The following is a 19,479-nucleotide window of genomic DNA, read 5'->3' on the forward strand; positions in this document are numbered from 1 at the left end:
CAGTCGCACTTGAGACAGCAGATGCATGATGACACTTTTGTGTTCTTCCACAGATTCACCCTCAGGGTCATCATCTCTCTCATCATGACTGTCAAACTGATCTGAGAAAAACACACAGCAAACACTGAACATAAATCAAACATGTGCACACATTGCTGGCCAAAAGTTTAATTTAAATGTTTTTGAAAGAATATTTTTATGCTCACCAAGATTCAAAAATCAAAAATATAGTAAACATCAGTAATATTGTGATCTGGGGCTCAAGGAATATTTCTTATTATGATTTAAATCAGTTTTTGCTGCTTAATATTTTTGTGAAAACTGTAGTTTCTTTATGCATATGATTAAAAAGTATATTTTATTCACTAAGGATGCAAATTGTTTAAAAGTGACAGTAAACAATTACAATTAAATAACTTATATTACAAAAAATATTTTTTAAATAAATGCTGTTATAATAAACTTTCTATCAAAGAATCCTGAAATAAATCACCTTTTAAAAGAAAATATTAAGCATAAAAACTTTTCAAATTGTTCTAAATCATTGATAAGAACCAACGCACCAAATCATATTTCAGTTTTGCCATCAAAATAATAAATGACATTTATTTACATCACAATATATTAATATTAAAACAGAAAGCAGTTATTGTTAATTAGTAGCAATATTTCAAAATATTACTGCCTTTACTGTATTTCAAAAAAATGCAACATTGGTGAACATTAAAGACTTTTTTCAAAAACATCTTAATTATTGTTAATAAATATTTATTATAATAAACATTAAGTAGTCTAATTCATCTTAATTATACTAAAGACATGTCGAGTGTGTTGGTGTTAAAACTGGTAAGTTTGTTAAATTCTAAATATATATATATATATATATATATATATATATATATATATATATATATATATATATATATATATATATATATATATAAAACCACACACTTTACTTTCAACACAAGCACCAAGAAAGAAGACACAACACAAACACAGCATTTGCTCTGATTCATTTTGAGAACCTTAAACGTGAGGGACGTGTGTGTTGTGTTGTGTACCTGCATCAGTGGTGCCGTTCGACATGGAGGAGTTGATTGATTCGTTGGTGTCTGGCCGTTTCAGGGCTGTGCTGTCTTCACTGTTCACATCAGCGGTTCTGTTCGAACTGCAGATACACAAGAACATCAAGTCAGCTTATTCCAGAATAAATTACAGTGTGTGGCAATGGCAGATAGAGTTTGTGTGTGTATGTGAGTCCATACACTGTTTTAATTAGGTCAGTGTGTGTTTCTTTTTGTTTGCCGTAAATAGTGCGTGGGAGTGTGTTTATCTCAAAGCAGTACTTACTGTTTTCAGATTATGCAGTGGTAGTTAATGTGCATGTGGGCAGGTGATGTTACTATAATTGACTTGTGCAGCAGTACTTCAGTGAGTTTTTAATTATATAGAAGGTTTTATGTGTGTGTTTCTGTACATTACTTACACTATTCTGTGTTTCAGTGTGGTGTGTGTGTTGAACTCACTCTATGCAGTGTTTCGGCGAGGTGCTGCTGTTATAAAACTCATCAGCATCATAAAACTCGTCTTCACTGCTGGAATAGGAGAAGTCAGGGACAGTGTGGGGTGGTACGTTCATGTGACTGGGTGAAGTCACGCTGCTGCTGGGAGCCGAGGGACCACTCCCTAAAACCACAGGAAGAAAATTAAACTAATAAATGTGAAAAGAAATGCAAGTGTGCTGAGGAACTATGACTAACCACACTCATTTAATCAATTCCATGGCCGGAAATCATTGTAGTTCAGAAATAGGTTGAGGTTTTGTGTTTTTGCATAAGTGGCTAGCATATGGGCTTCAAATAAATGACTGGAAAGTTCATCTGCATGCTTGGTAATAAACTACACTACGTACAACGCTGATTTCATGAGCAAAAGCTCTGATTGAAAAAAAGTGCAAAAACATTTGGTTATATTTGACATATTAACATTATTCAATGAAAAATGTCTTTATATAATAAAGTATTATTTATGTAATACTTGACATTATTGACGAAACTAATGTATTCAATTAAAAATCATGTTTTATTAGATTTTCTATCATTTTAATTTATTTTATTATTAGCGTAATTGAGGAAATCATCCTAACATAAAAAAACATTGAAAATTTGTATTATTTTGGAATTACGAATATTTATATGAATGACAATTTAAATATTAGTGAAAATCTTTTTTTATTCTATACATTTTAATTTGAAATGTAAAAAACAAAAGTAGATTTTCTTTTTTGCCTTATTTTCCTTTATTTGTATTTTATTACAACTACTATAAAAAAAATTAAAAGATCTTTAAAAACACTAGTATTTTAGTATTATTTTTTTTACTTTATAGCAATGAAAAAAATCATTTTTCATGTTTATTTAAAATGTAATGATATAAAAACATTTTCTAGTTTTATCTTATCAATTAAGGACATTAACATTTTTAAAAATGCTAGAATTATTACACAATTGTAATTCAGATATGTAAAGACAAAACAGAAAATGAAAAAGTATGCACATTACTGATGCTGTCAGCACAATAAATTATATGTTTGGTTGTGTTGAAAGGACCAAGATGTCCAATTAAATCAGCCCTGCCTACAACGCAAGCACTTTCAGCATGAATATAAATGGAAAACCCTGATTCGCAGTCTGCACTTGTCAGCTCTTGACTGTGTTTTATGCGTAGTTTCCTGCACTGCTGTCCAGAGTGCTACCGATCGGCTGTGTTTTTGCTGAGCTCAGCTCTTCCTGCTCTGCCTCAGCAGAAGCTGGGCTCTTTGAGTCCCTGTATCCAGCACTAATGACAGTCAGGAGAAAACAGACTGACTGCAGAGAGAACAGCTCTGCCTGCATCGCCACTGCAGCGGAATACTACGGAAATACTGCTTCTGCTCACGTTAAAGAGTGGCATCAGTTGAATGAGTCGAAAGTTTACTTTATCATAAATACAATGTTTTCTTCCAAAAACAGTTTAGCTTCATTCTAAGATCAGATTAAATCTAATGGGAATTCGCTGATTAAAATATAACATCTGCATGAATATAATAAATACAAATACAAAACTTGCTCACATATGATCGAATAAAAATGTAAAATAAAAAAAAAAATAGAAAAATATGAATCCATGTTAAAACTGATTTAAAATGTAACATTTTACACACACACACACACACACACACACACACACGTGTAACAGTTTAATATGGATTAATTTGTTCGAACTCATAAAAAAAATATATATATATATATATATTTGTATATACACACACATTTAAATTTGATGCAAATATGTAAGTATAAAGTTAAACAAGAAAACATAAGATAAAAAACAAGTAATTAATTATAAAATAATATTTATTATAAAATGTTATTTACACTTATAATAGAATTTTATATATATACATATACACTTTGAAATCAGATTGAATGTGTTTACTTTGATGGCTGTCTCATTGTTGGTTCGTACCTGTGCTGTTGGGAGTGGGGGTCTGAAGGCTGCCCATCACCGTAACAACAGGGCCCACGGGTAAAGAAGAAGGCCTCTGTTCCGTTTTACACACCTGAGCTCCATCTACAGATGAACACACACCCTTCATATGCCCATGGCCCTTATAAACGCACACAACATTTGCAAACCAAATCTAACCTTTGAGTTTCCAAATCCAAACTACCAAAGCCAAGAAGCCTTCAAAATATGCATTTTATATACACACACACACACACACACACACATGCACATCATTATTAAGGAATAAGCTGGAGAAAGAGAAAGACAGCTCACCTGTGGGTAGAGTGGTCTGCGTTGGCATGGCACTGACTACAGAGGTGTTGAGAGGGGTAGGCTGGAATACCCCATCCACTGGGTTTATGGTGCTCTGCAGAGAACCACAGACATGATACAAAACACAGCTCTCACAGCAAAACACGTTATAAATACACCCTCTCATAGGAGATTTACACAGTCTCAATGCACAACCCAACTATCACAGAAATCCCGAGGGGAAACAAGGACTTGTGATATTCAGTGAACAGAACTGTTTAAAGGGATGGCTCATCTAATTATGACTATTTGGGGATCATTCACTTACACTAATGTTGTTCTAAACCTGTATGACTTTTTACTTCTATTGGGCATTCTTTGAAAGTATAATGAACTTTCATTTTAGAGTGGCCTGGATACATTTTTCCACACTGATTTTGAACAGCACAAAGGAGATTAAATGAAGTGAATGCTGAACTATCCCTTTAAGGTACTGAAAAAATTTTTAATATCCATTTATAAGTTAGAAGTTTTTAAAATATAAGTTTTTGTTTACATAATATATGTGTTTGTATTGTGTATATTTAACATGTATATACAGCAGTATATAGTATAGTTATTTATTGTTAAAGACAACATGAAATCATGAAATTAACACTAGTAAGTTTATTCAGTGAGGCTGCATTAAATTGATGTCATGTGTCAATAAGAAGTCATGTTATGCAAGTTACATGAGTTACCACTTGTGTTGACTTTAACCATTTTACGTGTCCAGATTCTTTCCACACAGAGACACAGAAATAGTCAATGATGCTTTATAATACACTGTGTCCAAATGAGTAACCTAACAGCTGTGGACCATGTCCTTCACACTGAATCAACTCAATGTGCAAAAATCACTATGAGTCAATCTCTGCCTTACTGTTATCAAACACTAAGCATCTGTCAGTCGGCACAGACTCAGACACAAGGCTATTATGAAGACAAGATCAACATGTGTATCAAACACCAAATAGACAGAAAGATAAATAATCTCTACCCAGCATGCACAGTAAAACATTGACATCACAGGGTACAGAAGTGAGGGGGGGGGGGGGGGATGGGAGGCATGCAGGGGAGCGAGTGGAGTGAGTTTGGAGGGGCTTTTCTGCAAAAGAACTTGTTGTTCGTTGTACCACAACAGAGGCTGCCGTTCTTAATTAAAAGCCAACTGGAGCAATTAAAGCTCTGCAGTGAATACATAATCAATAGAATGAGATTAAATCAAGAGACACTCAGGTCAGGGGAAAAAAGATGGCAATCACAGATTCAGAAGGAAGAAACTCAGATTCCAAAAACAGAGAATACAACATTTGGTAAAAGTCTCTAAATACTCCTTGCATTTTTTTTTTATCTGCTATAAATGTGCAAGAAACATTATATATGAATTATAGATTTGGCTTTTTTAGCCATATTGAACTAAACCAGTCTGTGAGAAGTATTAAACGCAGTTGATGATTACTGTAGGTCACTTCAGCACTAGCCTTGATGGTTATTGACCCAATGAGAGCCTCTGGGCAGGTTGTCATAGATCTGTATCCATTTGTCCCACATGGTTCAATAGAATGTTTGACAACGGAAAATCAATGATTATGTTGCGTGCACGTATGCGTGTTTTATATTTGCAGGGCTTAAGCAGTTGGGTTCAATCACAATGTCGGAAAGAAGTATTGATGTTTAATTTTTTTGCAAATCATGACCACAGGAAAGGACAGGCCCAGAATTACCCGACAGGTAGTGTATGAAAGAATAAAAGCAGAGGAAAAAATGAGAGAGATGTAGACATGGTGGGCAGAGCCCTCCGATCAAGGTCATGCACATCTCGGTTCAGTTTTACTGAACTTGATTTCTGTGGAAGAGAGAACAGTAGCACTGTCTGATTTGGACTAGTTCATTGCTAAGGAATGTCAAGACTTACTATCAGTCCGTTTGCGTGTTGCTGTTCTTTACTTTGATCCTTCAAATTTTAAAAAAAGAAAACACAAATTGAGAAATAAGGCAACTCCACAGTTGGGAGTAAGCAAAAAAAAAAAAAATATGCAAATGTCTCTGCTTTAATTTAAAGCAATAAGGTATTTTAACCTACTCAATCTCTCAGGCTATGTTCACACAGTCAGTGTTTGGGATTGTCGGCCGTATTTACTAACAGGTCCACATTCACAGTAAAACTTACAGGAGCTCGATACAATGTTTTTTGATAAACAAGTCCAATCATGGTAACATTTTTAGGTCAATGTGAGCATAACCATACTTAGCACTGTAAAACCAGCTTGACAATCGTATCCTGCTGCTGTGTGAACATGGCCTTAAAGTAGGAGAATCACCTCTCCAAACCGTTACCATGGTACCTGCTGGAATGTTCACGTCGGCCAAAATAAACATTAACAGAGTTATGGAAAATTACAGGTTGGGTTACACAAGACGCATAAATATTAACACAGTGGGCAGACAAAACACAGGTGCATACACATTCTGAGCTTGAGAGACAAGCGTTTTACCTTGGCAATCTGTAGTAGTACAATACAGTGTTTGATGGACTCTACCATACTCTAAAAAAATAAAAATAAACAACGAATGAAAATGCATTCCACTACCAAAATTAGATACAAAATGCATTAAGAGGGTGAAGGTGCAGACGCTCTTACACAAGTCGTGTCCTTCAGGTTCTCGATTTTCTGTGAATAGGACAATGAAGAAGAAGAAAAGGGACAGTTTCTGTTACAATTGTGAAATGCTCTTGGATTAAAAACAAAGACGCACCTTTAAAAAAACCTTACAAAAAGCAGAAACGAAAGCCTGAGACAGTCTCATGAGTTTCATTCCCATAAAATGTGACTCTGTAAAATCCTGGCTCCGAATTTGGTATGTGAAATATCTTTAGAATTTCTCTGCATTTGAACAATAACAATATACTTATACATATTAATTTTTTGACAGCTAACCGACCTACAAGTAACAGTTTAACGTGCCAGCTAAAGCATGATATCATATTAAAGCTCTACATTTTGATCAGACATGAATTTACTCTGGCTTTTAAATGGAAGGTGGGATGTCCTTCAATAGAGATGTTATATTGGGCGTTCCTGTTACTCACAGCTATTGTAATACAAGTGAACTGTCTCTGCTACAGTATATACTGCGCCTGGCAGGAAGACTCTGAAAGACAATGCACCTCTGATGACAAATAAAAATGAATATGTCTTACTCTGCGTGACTCATCTTCTTTGCAGTCTTTAATCTTCTCATCGAAGAGCTATAGGATGCAACAAGAAAGCAATGTATGAGGAAAATGTCAACTCAAAACACAAGGCATTTTTGAGTCACGATGAGGTCTTATGATAAGAAAAACCCTTACTTTTAACTGGTCGATCAAAATTTGCAAATACGCATCAGCTTCAGCTAGTTTCTTGTCGAAGTCATGAACGCTGGGAACGAATCCTGTTTCTGCCTCCTGCAAGTGAAAGTGACAGGGATCAGTTTCAGTCCTTCTACAGCGTATAAAAGCTTCCATGGTGTCCTAAGCTCAGTCACGTTCTGCTTTCGAGAGGAACTGAGAAGAACTGCCCCTTGCCTGTTCACATTTCTCTCTAACAGCTTTAACTGAATCACACAATTAGACAACTGGCATAAACAGAGATCGGACCATGAGAGCGACTGACACTGAACTGAACTGTAGAATAAAGGGCACAGCCTTGTGACTGGTTATTGATAGTTACTGATACTAGAAATCTAGAAAGCAAAAAAAAAAAAAACACGCATCAAATAGTGTTTGTTTCTAGGACATGAGGTGAGCTGATCACTATCTTGTGTCATAATATTTCTGAGCCTTTCTATGTGACGGAGTCAAACAATTATAGGTTGGAAAAAGGGAAACGGAAAATATGATCAACAGACTTGTCATGACTGATATATGCAGACCTGGATTTTAATGTTGATCATTACACCATACAATTAACCAACAATTTTCATGGATTCATTTCAGTTTTACTTACTCAAAGTACTAAATTAGACATTTTAAAAATAGGGTACATTTTAAATAAAAAAAATAGATTTTTTTTTTTTTAAATAAACTGTCAACAGAATGTATGCTCATTTTATTTATTATACACAAATAAAATAACTACTTTTTAAAGCACATGCTTTATGTCATGACACTTCTCCTAGGAGACGTGATGTCTTCCCTAAACTCATAACACACACAAATTTGTTAAATTACACAAGTGATTACTCTCTGAAACATTAAAACAGCTTACTTATAAATAGATCAAGATGTTTAAATGTTATTACTGTAACCTTACGAAAGGCAAACTACGATTCCTTCTATATAGCATAACCACAAATACAACCTTAAGTTATTCCAGACCTCTTAGGTAAACTATCAGAAGAAATACTAAAGCTAATAGCGGCTAGCCCAGGTGGTTTCGATGAGTGAAGTTTAGATAGCACAGGCAATGTTGGCAGCAGCCTTTATAAGAGAGGTACTCCCTGGTCTGGGGGTCACTGTCGCGAGTTTTGTATCTTGCCGGACCTCATAAGAGACATCGCGGTGGAGATCGGCAGAAATGAACTGCATGGGAAAATGAAGAAAAGCCATGGACAGCTGACTGTCGGTCAAAACAGTAAACATTATAAAACTAGGTCAAAGTCTGCAGGAGCAGAGCAAATCCACCCCGGAATCAAAGGTTAAGTGGAATATCAGAATGAAACCATTTGATTCATTGAGTTTACTGAGAACACATGCATGTAGACGCACAATAAAAGATTTAATGAGAGTTTTGCTGCCTTTAAATTAAACTAAAGTTGTTTCTGGCAAACTAGCATCCTAACAGTTATGCAACCTCTGCTCTTCTTTGTGACCAACACATCTATTCAAAAGATATTTAACAATGTATTGTGGATCTGAGTAGGTATGATTGTTATGGTGGATTTTCTTTTTCCTTTTTATTTATGTGCAATGGTAATATTCATGGTAACATTAATAGCATTGTTTCAATACTTAAGAAGCAATCAATGGGGTGGTGATGGCGCAGTGGATAAGACGCGTGCCATTGGTCGGAGAGACCTGGGTTTGAATCCACTGTGAGACACCAATGTGTCCCTGAGCAACACACTTAACCCCTAGTTGCTCCAGAGGCGTGCGACCTCTGACATATAAAGCAATTGTAAGTCGCTTTGGATAAAAGCGTCAGCTAAATGAGTAAATGTAAACTATACAAAAACACACAAGTAACAACAATAGTACTAATAAAAATCATGCAGAATCTTTCAATTTAATCAATGATAAAAATTCTATAATAAAACAATCTTTAACAATAATACTATAAAACAAAAAATAAATATGAGAATCAACTTTTTATTTTTTTTACTTTTAAACTAGTATTAGAAACCATTTTTTTAATTTTTGTTCAAGAACTGTGAATATACAAACAGGATTGGAACTATTCTTTACTTTATTCATTCTATTTTAAACAGAATAAGAATGGAACATTTCTTAAATACCCCCCCAAATAGCACATAAATAACCTCAGAGGGCAGTTCAGAAACGGACTTGAAACATGATGCTAATATGATGCTAATATATCTGACATACACTTTTATTGAAAAACATGTTTCTCACAATTCTCTAGTTAAGTATGCCTGGTCATATCCTACAGGCACCATAAACATCTCACCTCCCGGCAGGCCTGAGATCTGCTATTTTGGCATGAACAAATTGCCAAAATGCCTTTTAACAACCATTTGCAACCCCCAAGAGAGCATTACATAAATATATTATCCTGTGCCTGGCAGAGGAAAGCTGTGGCACGCTGATAGCTACATGGTTGACACACACCTGACCTGAACACACAGATTGTCCAGACAGGAAGCTGTTCCCACTGACTCACTCTTTCAGTCTGACTCATAGCAGAAAATCTGAACATCCAACAACTGCAGGGAATATTTCAGCATGAATCAACTAGGCCTACATGGGGTGCATAGGCTATTGTTGTGTCTTTTTAGGAGACAAACCCACTAGTGACACATTTGAAAGGCAAACACAAAGGTCTGACTCCAAGTCATGTGCTGTATTATGTTAGCACAGACCTTACACACACACAATGTGGCTGAGACTGCAAATCTCAAGTTAGTAGAAAAGTAACTACACATTTAAGTGTGACCCATGCCCTCTCTATTTGAGCAAGCAAATGCTTTCCTGCTTTTGTCAATGCACACACACTCACACACCCACCCCTACCTGTCCACACTCACACACACAGCATGATTTAACGCATTAGTAAATCCCAGCAAAACAAAGATACTCACTCTGTTCTTGCCAGTGCAGGACATGCCTCCACAAATCTGACCCACATTCACAGAAACACTTTCAGTATTAGTTCGCAAACCCTTTCCTGTAAGTTCCCCTCTAAAGGAGGAGGGGATAAGGTGAACAAATACCTATTGACTTTCCAGCTCATTCAGAGCCATTCTTTAAACCACACTTGACCAGGAAGAGTAGACTTCCTCAAAAGAAAAAAAGAAGAAGAAAAAGTAGCATAAGCTTTACAGACTGTAGGAAACAAAATACAGTACGGTGATTGGATCTGTCACCCGCTGCACAGGAGGGGCTAGCTGAATAAGCAGAGCTGTGATTGGCTGTTGGAGATCATGTGACCGGATAGCTGCACACAATCTGTATGTAGGTACATGCCGTTACTAGTCAGCAGTTCCTAGTTTTTTTTTTTTTGACACATTGCTAAGGTAGAGTAGGAACACCGAGATCCTTGGGAGGAGAGGATGAGGGAAAGAATATAGAGGAAAGAAATGTATCTTTAAAAAAAATATATTTACAAAATGGGGGGAAAACTATAAAGCTGCATGATTTTCTTAGCCTGTCCTGGTTTCTTCCTTTGGCATGGAGCAGACGGGCATGTTTAATGCATACAGTACCCCTCAGAGCTCCTCTTCAGGCCTTTTTTTGCAGTTTTCAGATCATTAAAAAAAGCCAATCTTACACAAACTCTAATTAAAAATACATTATGCTTTCGTAATGACAGACGATGGGAAGACACATTTCCCTATTTTAGGAAAACAAAATTTCTTAAACTGACTTTTGCTATCACAAAGGATTTGACAAATTTAAGACAAAATGTATAAATTCTAGCCACTTAGTTCTCAAGCAACTGGTAGCTGGCGAAAGAGATACTTTATATATATTTAAAAAAAAACACCATATACTCATATATAACTTTTACTTTATACATTTTAGCAGTACAGCATATAGAGTACAGCATAAAACCATGAGGTCTTTAAGCACATTTTATTAAAATGTTCTCCTCTCTGAGATCATAAATGTGGTACATGTGGCATTGATGTGGCTCTTACCCGCTGAAGGGTGTGGCGAAGAATCGTCCCCTCTAAGGCATGAATCCACTTCTCCCGCTCGTCTGCGTCACGGGCTGGGGAGGGGGGGACATCCAAAAACACATCCATTAGTAATAAGCAGGCGGACTGCAAACACACACCATGTGAAATGGAGAGTGGAGAATGACCCTCTGTGCAACTGTAAAGGTGACAGGTACAGCTACAGTTCTGTTGTCCTATCTGGTTTTCCTTAATGAAAACAGGCAGAGTTACACGAAGACAAGACAGGGTTGTGGCTTAAGTTAAACAAGAACAGACACAAATTAAAGCCTCTGCCCTTGTGTAAATACGAACGGTAAATAACACTCATGATGAAGTTTCTTGTAGAAACCAGGGATGAAATTTCAGAAAAGCCAAGGTGTGACTAAAACAGCCTCTGCGCTTAAAAAGATCTATAAATCAAGCATAAAATTATAAAGCTCAAGCATAAAGTACAAGTAGGAGTTTCTAACAGTCAGGTCAACAAATTATTGCACCCTAAAGGGATAATTCATGTGAAATACAATTCTTTAATCATTTACTCACTCCCATGTTGTTCAAAACACAATTTTATTCATTCCATTGAACTTTCTCATTCATGTTTACACACAATCAAACCTGCCACTCACGCAAGAATAAGATTTGTCGCTTCAGTGAAGGAGACGGTTTTCAGTAAATAATGACTTCAATTTGGCCTAAACCAAGCTATCATGACATCAGAAAACTTAAAATATAGGGCAAAAGCTGTACTGACCACTTTTATAATGCTCTTTGTTTTTTGTTTTTTTTACAGCCACTGTTCACTATCCACTTTCATTGTATGTAAAAAGAGCAGCATGAACATTCCTCAAAGCGTCTCTTTTTGTGCTCCACAGAAAAAAAAGAGAAACATAAAGCATCAAATGACATGAGGTAAATCATCAGTACTATATGTAGTTCCTCTAAGGCTTGATTTGATGAGATAAAAAGTGTATAGACAGGGAACAGACAAACACTCCAGACATAACATATAGCTGACACTTCAATGGAAGAAGGTCTAAAATCTGAAAGCTTTCACAAGCACAAAGCAGATCTGACACATACAATCACCACTTCTGTAACCAATTCAAATACAGCTGAATAGGCGACCTTATCGATGACAGACTAACCTTCAGAAATGGTAGTGTTACACATACACAGAATTGGTTAATAATCAATACACGTTAACCAGAAACATCAAAAATACAAATGGTTTAATATCTTCAAGAAAAGACCATGCGATTCTCTTTACCTGCTAATAAAATACACAAGTGTCAGCGTTCGCAAAGGACCACCAAAACCATCCCGCATCTATGGAACATGCTTGAAATCAATGTCCCAGATCTGTGTGAGAGTCACCGTCCAAAACAAACATGCCCCTCCCTGCGCTACTAGGACCGGAGCAGAGATCACATGACGCATGATGCCAGGCTACCTTCCCTCGCTAGCCAATGAGATTTCACTAGGTGAGGTAGTAGAGTTGATTACAAAACACTGCACTTGTCTGTTATTTGGCAACGAGGACAAGCTCACATTGACCTAAAGACTACAAGAATTATTGTTTTATTATTATTCTTATTATTCTTATTAATAATAATAACAGCAATAATTTATACATTTATAATATATTTAATAATATAATTTAAATGATAAACAATGTAATGAAACATCATCAAAGAAATAGACACTTAAATCGCTGTCTACTTGAATTGAATGTTCTTTGAGCAAATGTTAACTTATTTTACTTATCTTTTGTACTCCTCCCCATCCCCATATCACTGGAGAGAATGGCGGACTTCAGCGTGGAATGAGGGCACCTTAGCAATGTGCCCTTCTAACGACACCTCAGGAGTATTCAAGAGAAAGAGAGAAACTTCAGATCTCAAACTAATTTTCTCATCGTTTACACAAGTCCTTTTAAACCTAGTGAATGTGAAAGGACATGTCTGCAACACACTAGCAGCTGTTGTCACAAAGCAGGATGTTTTCACCAGACTTGCCAATAAGCTAATACAAGATGGACTGTGAAGCTAAGAGTAACAGTCAAAAGAGACAAAAGAGTGTGTGTTAAGGGTGCAGTGATTTTATATATTTATATATATATATATATATTATATTATATATATATATATTATATATATAAAAAAAAATCTGGCTGACACAAATAAGCAAATAATTGATTATATGTCATCGTCAGTACAATATATGGTTGATATTCAAATTCTACACACAACCATTAAAATGTTTGTGGCTGTTAAGATTAATTTTAGAATTTTTTTTTTAAGAGAAGTATTTTATGCTCAAGAGGGCTGCATTTATTAAAGTAAAAACTGAAATATTGTAAAAAAAAAAAAAAAAATTTGAATCTGAATTTTTAGCAGTCATTACTCCAGTCTCCACGGTCACATGATCCTCCAAAAATAATTATGCTGATTTGGTGATAATTTTTTCTTATCACTGCATTAATGTTTAAAGCAATTGTGCTTTTTTTTTTTTTTTTTAAGAACAGCATTTATTCAAAACAGAAATCTTTTGTAACAATGTAATAGCCTTTTTGTCATTTTTGATCAGTGGAATGCATTTCTAAATCTGAATTACAAAAAAAAAAACCCTACTGACTCCAAATAAAATTATAAATACTCAAATAATTGTAAAAATGTATCAAAACTATTAGTCGTCACAAAATTATAATGTACAGTATTAATAAAAAGGACATGCATTTGCTTGTTTTGACATTATTATTTAATAATTCGTAATTAAACAATTTATTTTAAGTGATCATTAGAAGATGGAAAATGTCATTTAAAATGTAAAAACAGCGGAAATATAATTAGATGAAATAAATTATTTATTGTGCTTCCCCTGGTTGGTGTCCATCTGTCCAGAAAATATAGTGAACTGCCTTATACCTTTAGTTTTGATCAGCCTTTGTTTCTGGAAAGAGCTTTGAAATGCTGCTTTGCTCAGTAGGTTTTGGAAGAGAGCACATGTGTGCGTGAGGTCTCCTGCAGTCCCTCCTAAACTCACTGCAGCTTTCATGTGACTCCCTGCATCTTTCCACTGCTAGCTCTGTCCTGCGGACCGACACTAGTAGCTCACACTTCCTCTATGCAACTGTTCCTAATCTTTCTCCCTGAGTGTTTTTTTTCCCCCCTCTGGAGCATGAATGTGAATGCTGATCCACTGCCAGCAGGAGCTCAGTGTCTGACACTGGGAGCTTTTAACTGCTTTTGTTTTTGCAGTCAAGTGTCTGAGAGGAAGACAGGTAGAGGCTTTTAGAAAATAAAGGGGCTTTCAGGCCGGACTGATCTTGGGCCACAGAAGAGTATGATGAATTATGGATGGTCCTCTAAATGGCAAGTACATCCTGACTGGTCAAACTCACCTAATTCTCAGATGCATCTTGCTGAATGGGGTGCTTAACTATATTCTTACATTCACTGCTCTGAAAGTTCAAGCTCACATGGTTTTTACTGTCCTGCGAGTGTTTATTACACCATATTATCATTTAGCAAGAGGATTTCTCGAGCAAGGTTTTTTTTTAATCATTGTAACATCTTAACAGCATGTTGTCTGGTTTTAGCTCAGTGGGCAGCCTGCTATAATCCTGATGATGTTTCATGTTGAAACAAGAAAAACAAAGCACAGTTTTGCTTAGGTTTAACCCGAACACATCTCTCTTTACAAATCATCCCACCCTGTATGGACCACAAACATGGCAAAATTAGAACAATGCTAATAAAGTTATAAGAACCATATAAAAGATGCTGGATTCGTATGATTGAGCATTAAGATGTTAAGATTGTGCTGCAATTCCGGTACACTGAGATCAGGAGGCACAAAACCATTTCCGCTTTGGGGTAAATGGCTCCTGCTCAAATGGAGATGTGAGAACTGATAGGATGAGTCCCTGAGGATCTCAAGAGGTGGATGGTATGAAAAGATTGTTGAAACCGAAGCCCAAGCTCCACACTCACACTCAAAAACACACATGCAAACGCACATCAGGAAATCTGACACGGCAGGTCAAGTTTTTTTTTTTTCTTCTAAAGAGATTTGGATTGGCATACCATAGCACAACTGTCACACGATACCAAAGAATGTCTGCAATTAATTTTGCTGGTGAAAGTGCAAATGAATAAAGAGAAAATAATAATTTTCCTTCAATATATGCATTTAAGAATTATCATAGGATGGGATGAGCCTAAAACTATCATTGAGAAATATAAAAGCGAAAATCTTAACACACTCAACAATTCCACCACGTACGTATTTTCAAAACCGGTAACTCTTGAGAACGAATAACTCGCAACCAGCCAACTTCAAGTGTAAATAAAAACAAAGCATGGTTAAAACCAATCATCAGTGCAAACCACAATGATAAACGGTCACTGCAGAAGACGCAATCACACGAGTCCCAGCAGAGCGTGACCTTACCCTTCTTACTGTAAAGCCACAGCATACAGTGTCGGAACATAGCAGTGGGTGAGGGCATGGGGAGAGTGAACGCACCCCCGGCAGGGCGGATGCCGGGGGGGTGGAGGAGGATAGATGAGCCAGTGAGAGAAGGTGGAGGCTAGAGGCTAAAAACCTGGAGCTCAGCAGCCAGCAGCCTTGCGTAACTCTGCGGTGAAACTGTCTGTTCTACTCCGTTTCTCGAAGAGTTCCTCCAGCTCGGAGGAAATTCTGAGCAGAAATTCAACACGGATCCTGGAAAAAAAACCGGAGAGCTTCTGATCTCAATTCACAAAACTATGAGATCTGCAGATCGTCCCAGTCAGTGGTCGCAAGAGATAAGCCGGACAAATGCACCAGGCCTAATGTATGTCTAGATTGTCTGCGCGCAACTGATGCGAGTGGGTCATGTTTGCAGTAGAATGCTGAATGTTACTGTTTTCATAAACCTCTTTAAATCAAAATGAGAAAGAGCATGTGGGGTAGAATGAGTAAGCAAGAGCAAAAATAAATAGAGTGGAAAGAGGAGGGATGAGCAGTACGGAGAGAGAGAGAGAGAGAGAGAGAGAGAGAGAGAGAGAGAGAGAAGAGAGAGAGAGAGAGAGAGAGAGATACAGGGCACACGTGAGCAGCCGGCTGATGGCCGCACTATAAACACTGGTTAAAAGCATCACAGCAGGAGGTGCCAAAGAACAGAAGATGAGAGAGGAGAAGGAAAAGCCAAAAGCAGTAGAAGAACAAGAGAACGGAGACCTCACCCTGAAAATGGAAAGTCTTCTGGTCCACGGTAATGGTGAAAGTGCTGTCGTCCTCGTCATCGATCCCAATCACAGCTCCCTGCAAAAAAGGAACGCAGCAATAGCCATTCAGACTGAGGGACACGTCATTCGCTCCCTCTCTCTTTCTATCTGTTCCTCTGCCCCACTCCCTTACACACAGAGAGAGAGAAGGAAAGGGGTGGGGGAGAATGGGTGGAGTAAGAGAAAGAGAGGGGAACAAGGTGGAAAAGGGAGGATAAAATGACAAGAGAGAAAGGGGAAGCAGATGGAAACCGAGAAAGGAGGATGGAGAGAAAGAGAGAGAGAGTGAGGTGAAAAACTGCAGCACATTCAGTAAGTATTACAGGGCTAGAGGAACAAGATGAGACTATTAACTCTTTCATACCTGATGGTCTACAACGGCAAATCCTGATCATTCAAAACTCTAAAAGCATTTCTAACTTTACAAAACATTTAAACAGAGCACTTTGAAAACATGACATTGTTTTGAATAAAAAAATGCTGCAAATCTAAAGGAAAACACTAAGCTTTTACTTTAAGTACAAATGTGCCAGGAAGTGTCTTTACTGGTTATCAACAGGAAGACAGCAATAACTGCTCAGATCAGACTTCAGGCCTTGAGAAAAATAAGCCAACGCCCTAAGCACTTTTAACCTGTCTTAAATTTACGTTAACTGCTCACTGTCAGGCAATTTGGAGATCATCAGTTAAAGCTATGCAATACACAATACATAAAAGGAAATACACAAAACTCTTTAATTAACAGAGAAACGTCATCCATCTTCATTTTTTTGCCATAATAGAGATTATGAACACAAACCTGGTGATGATAATTTTTACTGCCTCTTTAATCATTAACTACAACTAGAATACTTACAATACCATGCTCCCTTTAACAAATTAACTCTACTCTTTAAATTATAACAATTTCTCTCAGCTGTAATGTACATATTTCATAACTGTCCTCTGCATATTGAACTGAAGAGTGTGCCATCTGCTGGTGAAGAGTTTGCGAAGCATTGTATTTAAGAGGTGAAGCATTTCTAGCACATCCTGAGTCAGATGCACATCTCTGAATATACCGGGTTTGTGTGAGGGTCTGATGATTACAATGGAAACAAATCCTAAAGCCAAACCATACAAAAAGCTTCTAATGTATTGCAGCAACAGTTTGAGAAGCGCTCTTTATTGTTTTACCATCACTGTATACTAAGTGAGGACCACATAGAAATGTTTTACTAAATCTGATGTAAATCTGACAAAACCCAGACCTGAACCCATTGTGGACACCTCAGAGAAGATATTAGCCTCATTAATAGATGCAGTCTACCGCTATTAATATACAATGCAGAAATCATAAAATCATGTCGCATCCTTTTTTTAAATTCTTCATCTGTACTAGAATATCCTGATGACAGATTCTCAACAGCTTCTAGGGTTAACGTAATAGCATAATTAAACAAGAATAATAGCCAGAACAAAAAGAGCCACGAACATGAGTTAATCACTGAAATGATGGACTAGAAAAAAACGAGTAAGACCAGATTCAACTTAGTCCTGCTTTAACAATAAAGAAAGCTTCTTACCCGAAGTCGCACACAGCCTCTTCTGGAGCCACGCATCATCTTGTCCTTGGACTGAAGGATACAGAGTGGTAAAGAAGCATTTCATCAAACGACCAAGACAGGGCTGGAATACATTCAAGTCTCACTTTGCTGAAGATTTAAAAAGTTCACAATATGCTGGGTCTAAAGTCATATGTGTAACCAATTTACAACATACTGTAAAAAAAAGGCATGTTAACATGACATGTAAAGGTATCTTCACAATGGTAGTACTCTGGAAAGTGGGACATGCAAAACAGAGGTATTAATATAAAAACTACACACACACACACACATATATGTTATGCATATATAAGTTATATATATATATGTGTGTGTGTGTGTGTGTGTGTGTGTGAGTACATAACATACACACATAAATATATTATAATTTATATAATAAAAAATAGTTGTATAATCTGTGTGTATGTATACATATTTAAACGCTTTCCGCTTTATATCGCTGTTAGACAGTTTGACAGTTGAATATTTGGATCACATTCAGTATTACCGTGACAGTAAACCAAGGAAATCAGAGTGAATAGTTATTTTTTTACATGTTTAACCCTGTGTCAATAAACAATCACTGTCTAAAAAAGATATGGCTTATATGTACGCATTAACAAACCTGAGAGCTCAAACGTTAGCTTATGGATGATTAACTGACAGCACCTGGGCTCTTAGCTTAGCTATTTATCTTGTTTTTGAACATTATAGAGCTTTTCGGATGAAGTCTGAAAGCTATAAATGTACGTTAAGAAATTTAATATCCTGCAGTTAACGCATCCAAAACAGAGGTAACATGTGTTCGCTTCCACCCTTCAAATTTTGCGAACTAAACTAACGTTACTACTGTAAGCATTTTTTTTTTTACAAGGGAGGTGGCCTTCATGTTGGCAACACATAAAGTCTAGCTGCTCATTGGCTGACGGCTTCCCCAGCGAAGCCCGGATTGGCTGAAGTCGCGGTCAGTTATACTAAGCCCCGCCCCAAACAGCTGAGATTGCAACTCCTGACAGGCCTGCGAGTGCTCATTTCCTTCCCAACATTAAACGATCGTGGAACAGGCAACTTAGTGATCAAACCTCTCTCATATCACACAGCCATGCAAGAAAAACTTACAGTATAGTATGACAGCAACCCGGCGTTATAGTCTAGTACGAACCAGCGGTACTGCCATCCCTTCATGACGTTAGTCCATTTGCTCAGCGGACCCTCCATGATGGACGCCATTTTTACACTTTGCCTGAGTGCTCGCGGGGAGGAGCGCTCGGCGACAAAAACCAAGCGTCTGACGTCACGTGCTGAACCGTGCCTACTTCTGGATCTTTCATATGTGCAAGATGGCATGGTGAAAGTCAACGAGAATGAAATCTAACTAGGATTTAGATATACGCATA

The 19,479-nt window shown here is 36.9% G+C and overlaps 1 protein-coding gene across 1 annotated transcript; it reads right to left on the minus strand.

Moving 5' to 3' along the window:
* On the minus strand, nt 1-19,355 carry LOC127966075 (oxysterol-binding protein-related protein 9-like; the record flags this gene model as incomplete). The annotated part of the gene is made up of 14 exons (XM_052566931.1): nt 19,202-19,355; nt 18,062-18,112; nt 16,455-16,533; nt 11,206-11,279; nt 7,199-7,294; nt 7,049-7,096; nt 6,489-6,518; nt 6,342-6,392; nt 5,762-5,800; nt 3,826-3,919; nt 3,511-3,615; nt 1,530-1,689; nt 1,065-1,171; nt 1-101 (listed from the first exon to the last, which is right to left on the minus strand). Coding segments are annotated over exons 1-14 (1,146 nt in total), but the record flags the coding sequence as incomplete, so codon positions are not given.
* Nucleotides 19,356-19,479: the final 124 nt, after the last annotated feature.

The sequence above is a fragment of the Carassius gibelio genome, chromosome B10 (genome assembly GCF_023724105.1).
Source record: "Carassius gibelio isolate Cgi1373 ecotype wild population from Czech Republic chromosome B10, carGib1.2-hapl.c, whole genome shotgun sequence".
NCBI lineage: Eukaryota > Metazoa > Chordata > Actinopteri > Cypriniformes > Cyprinidae > Carassius > Carassius gibelio.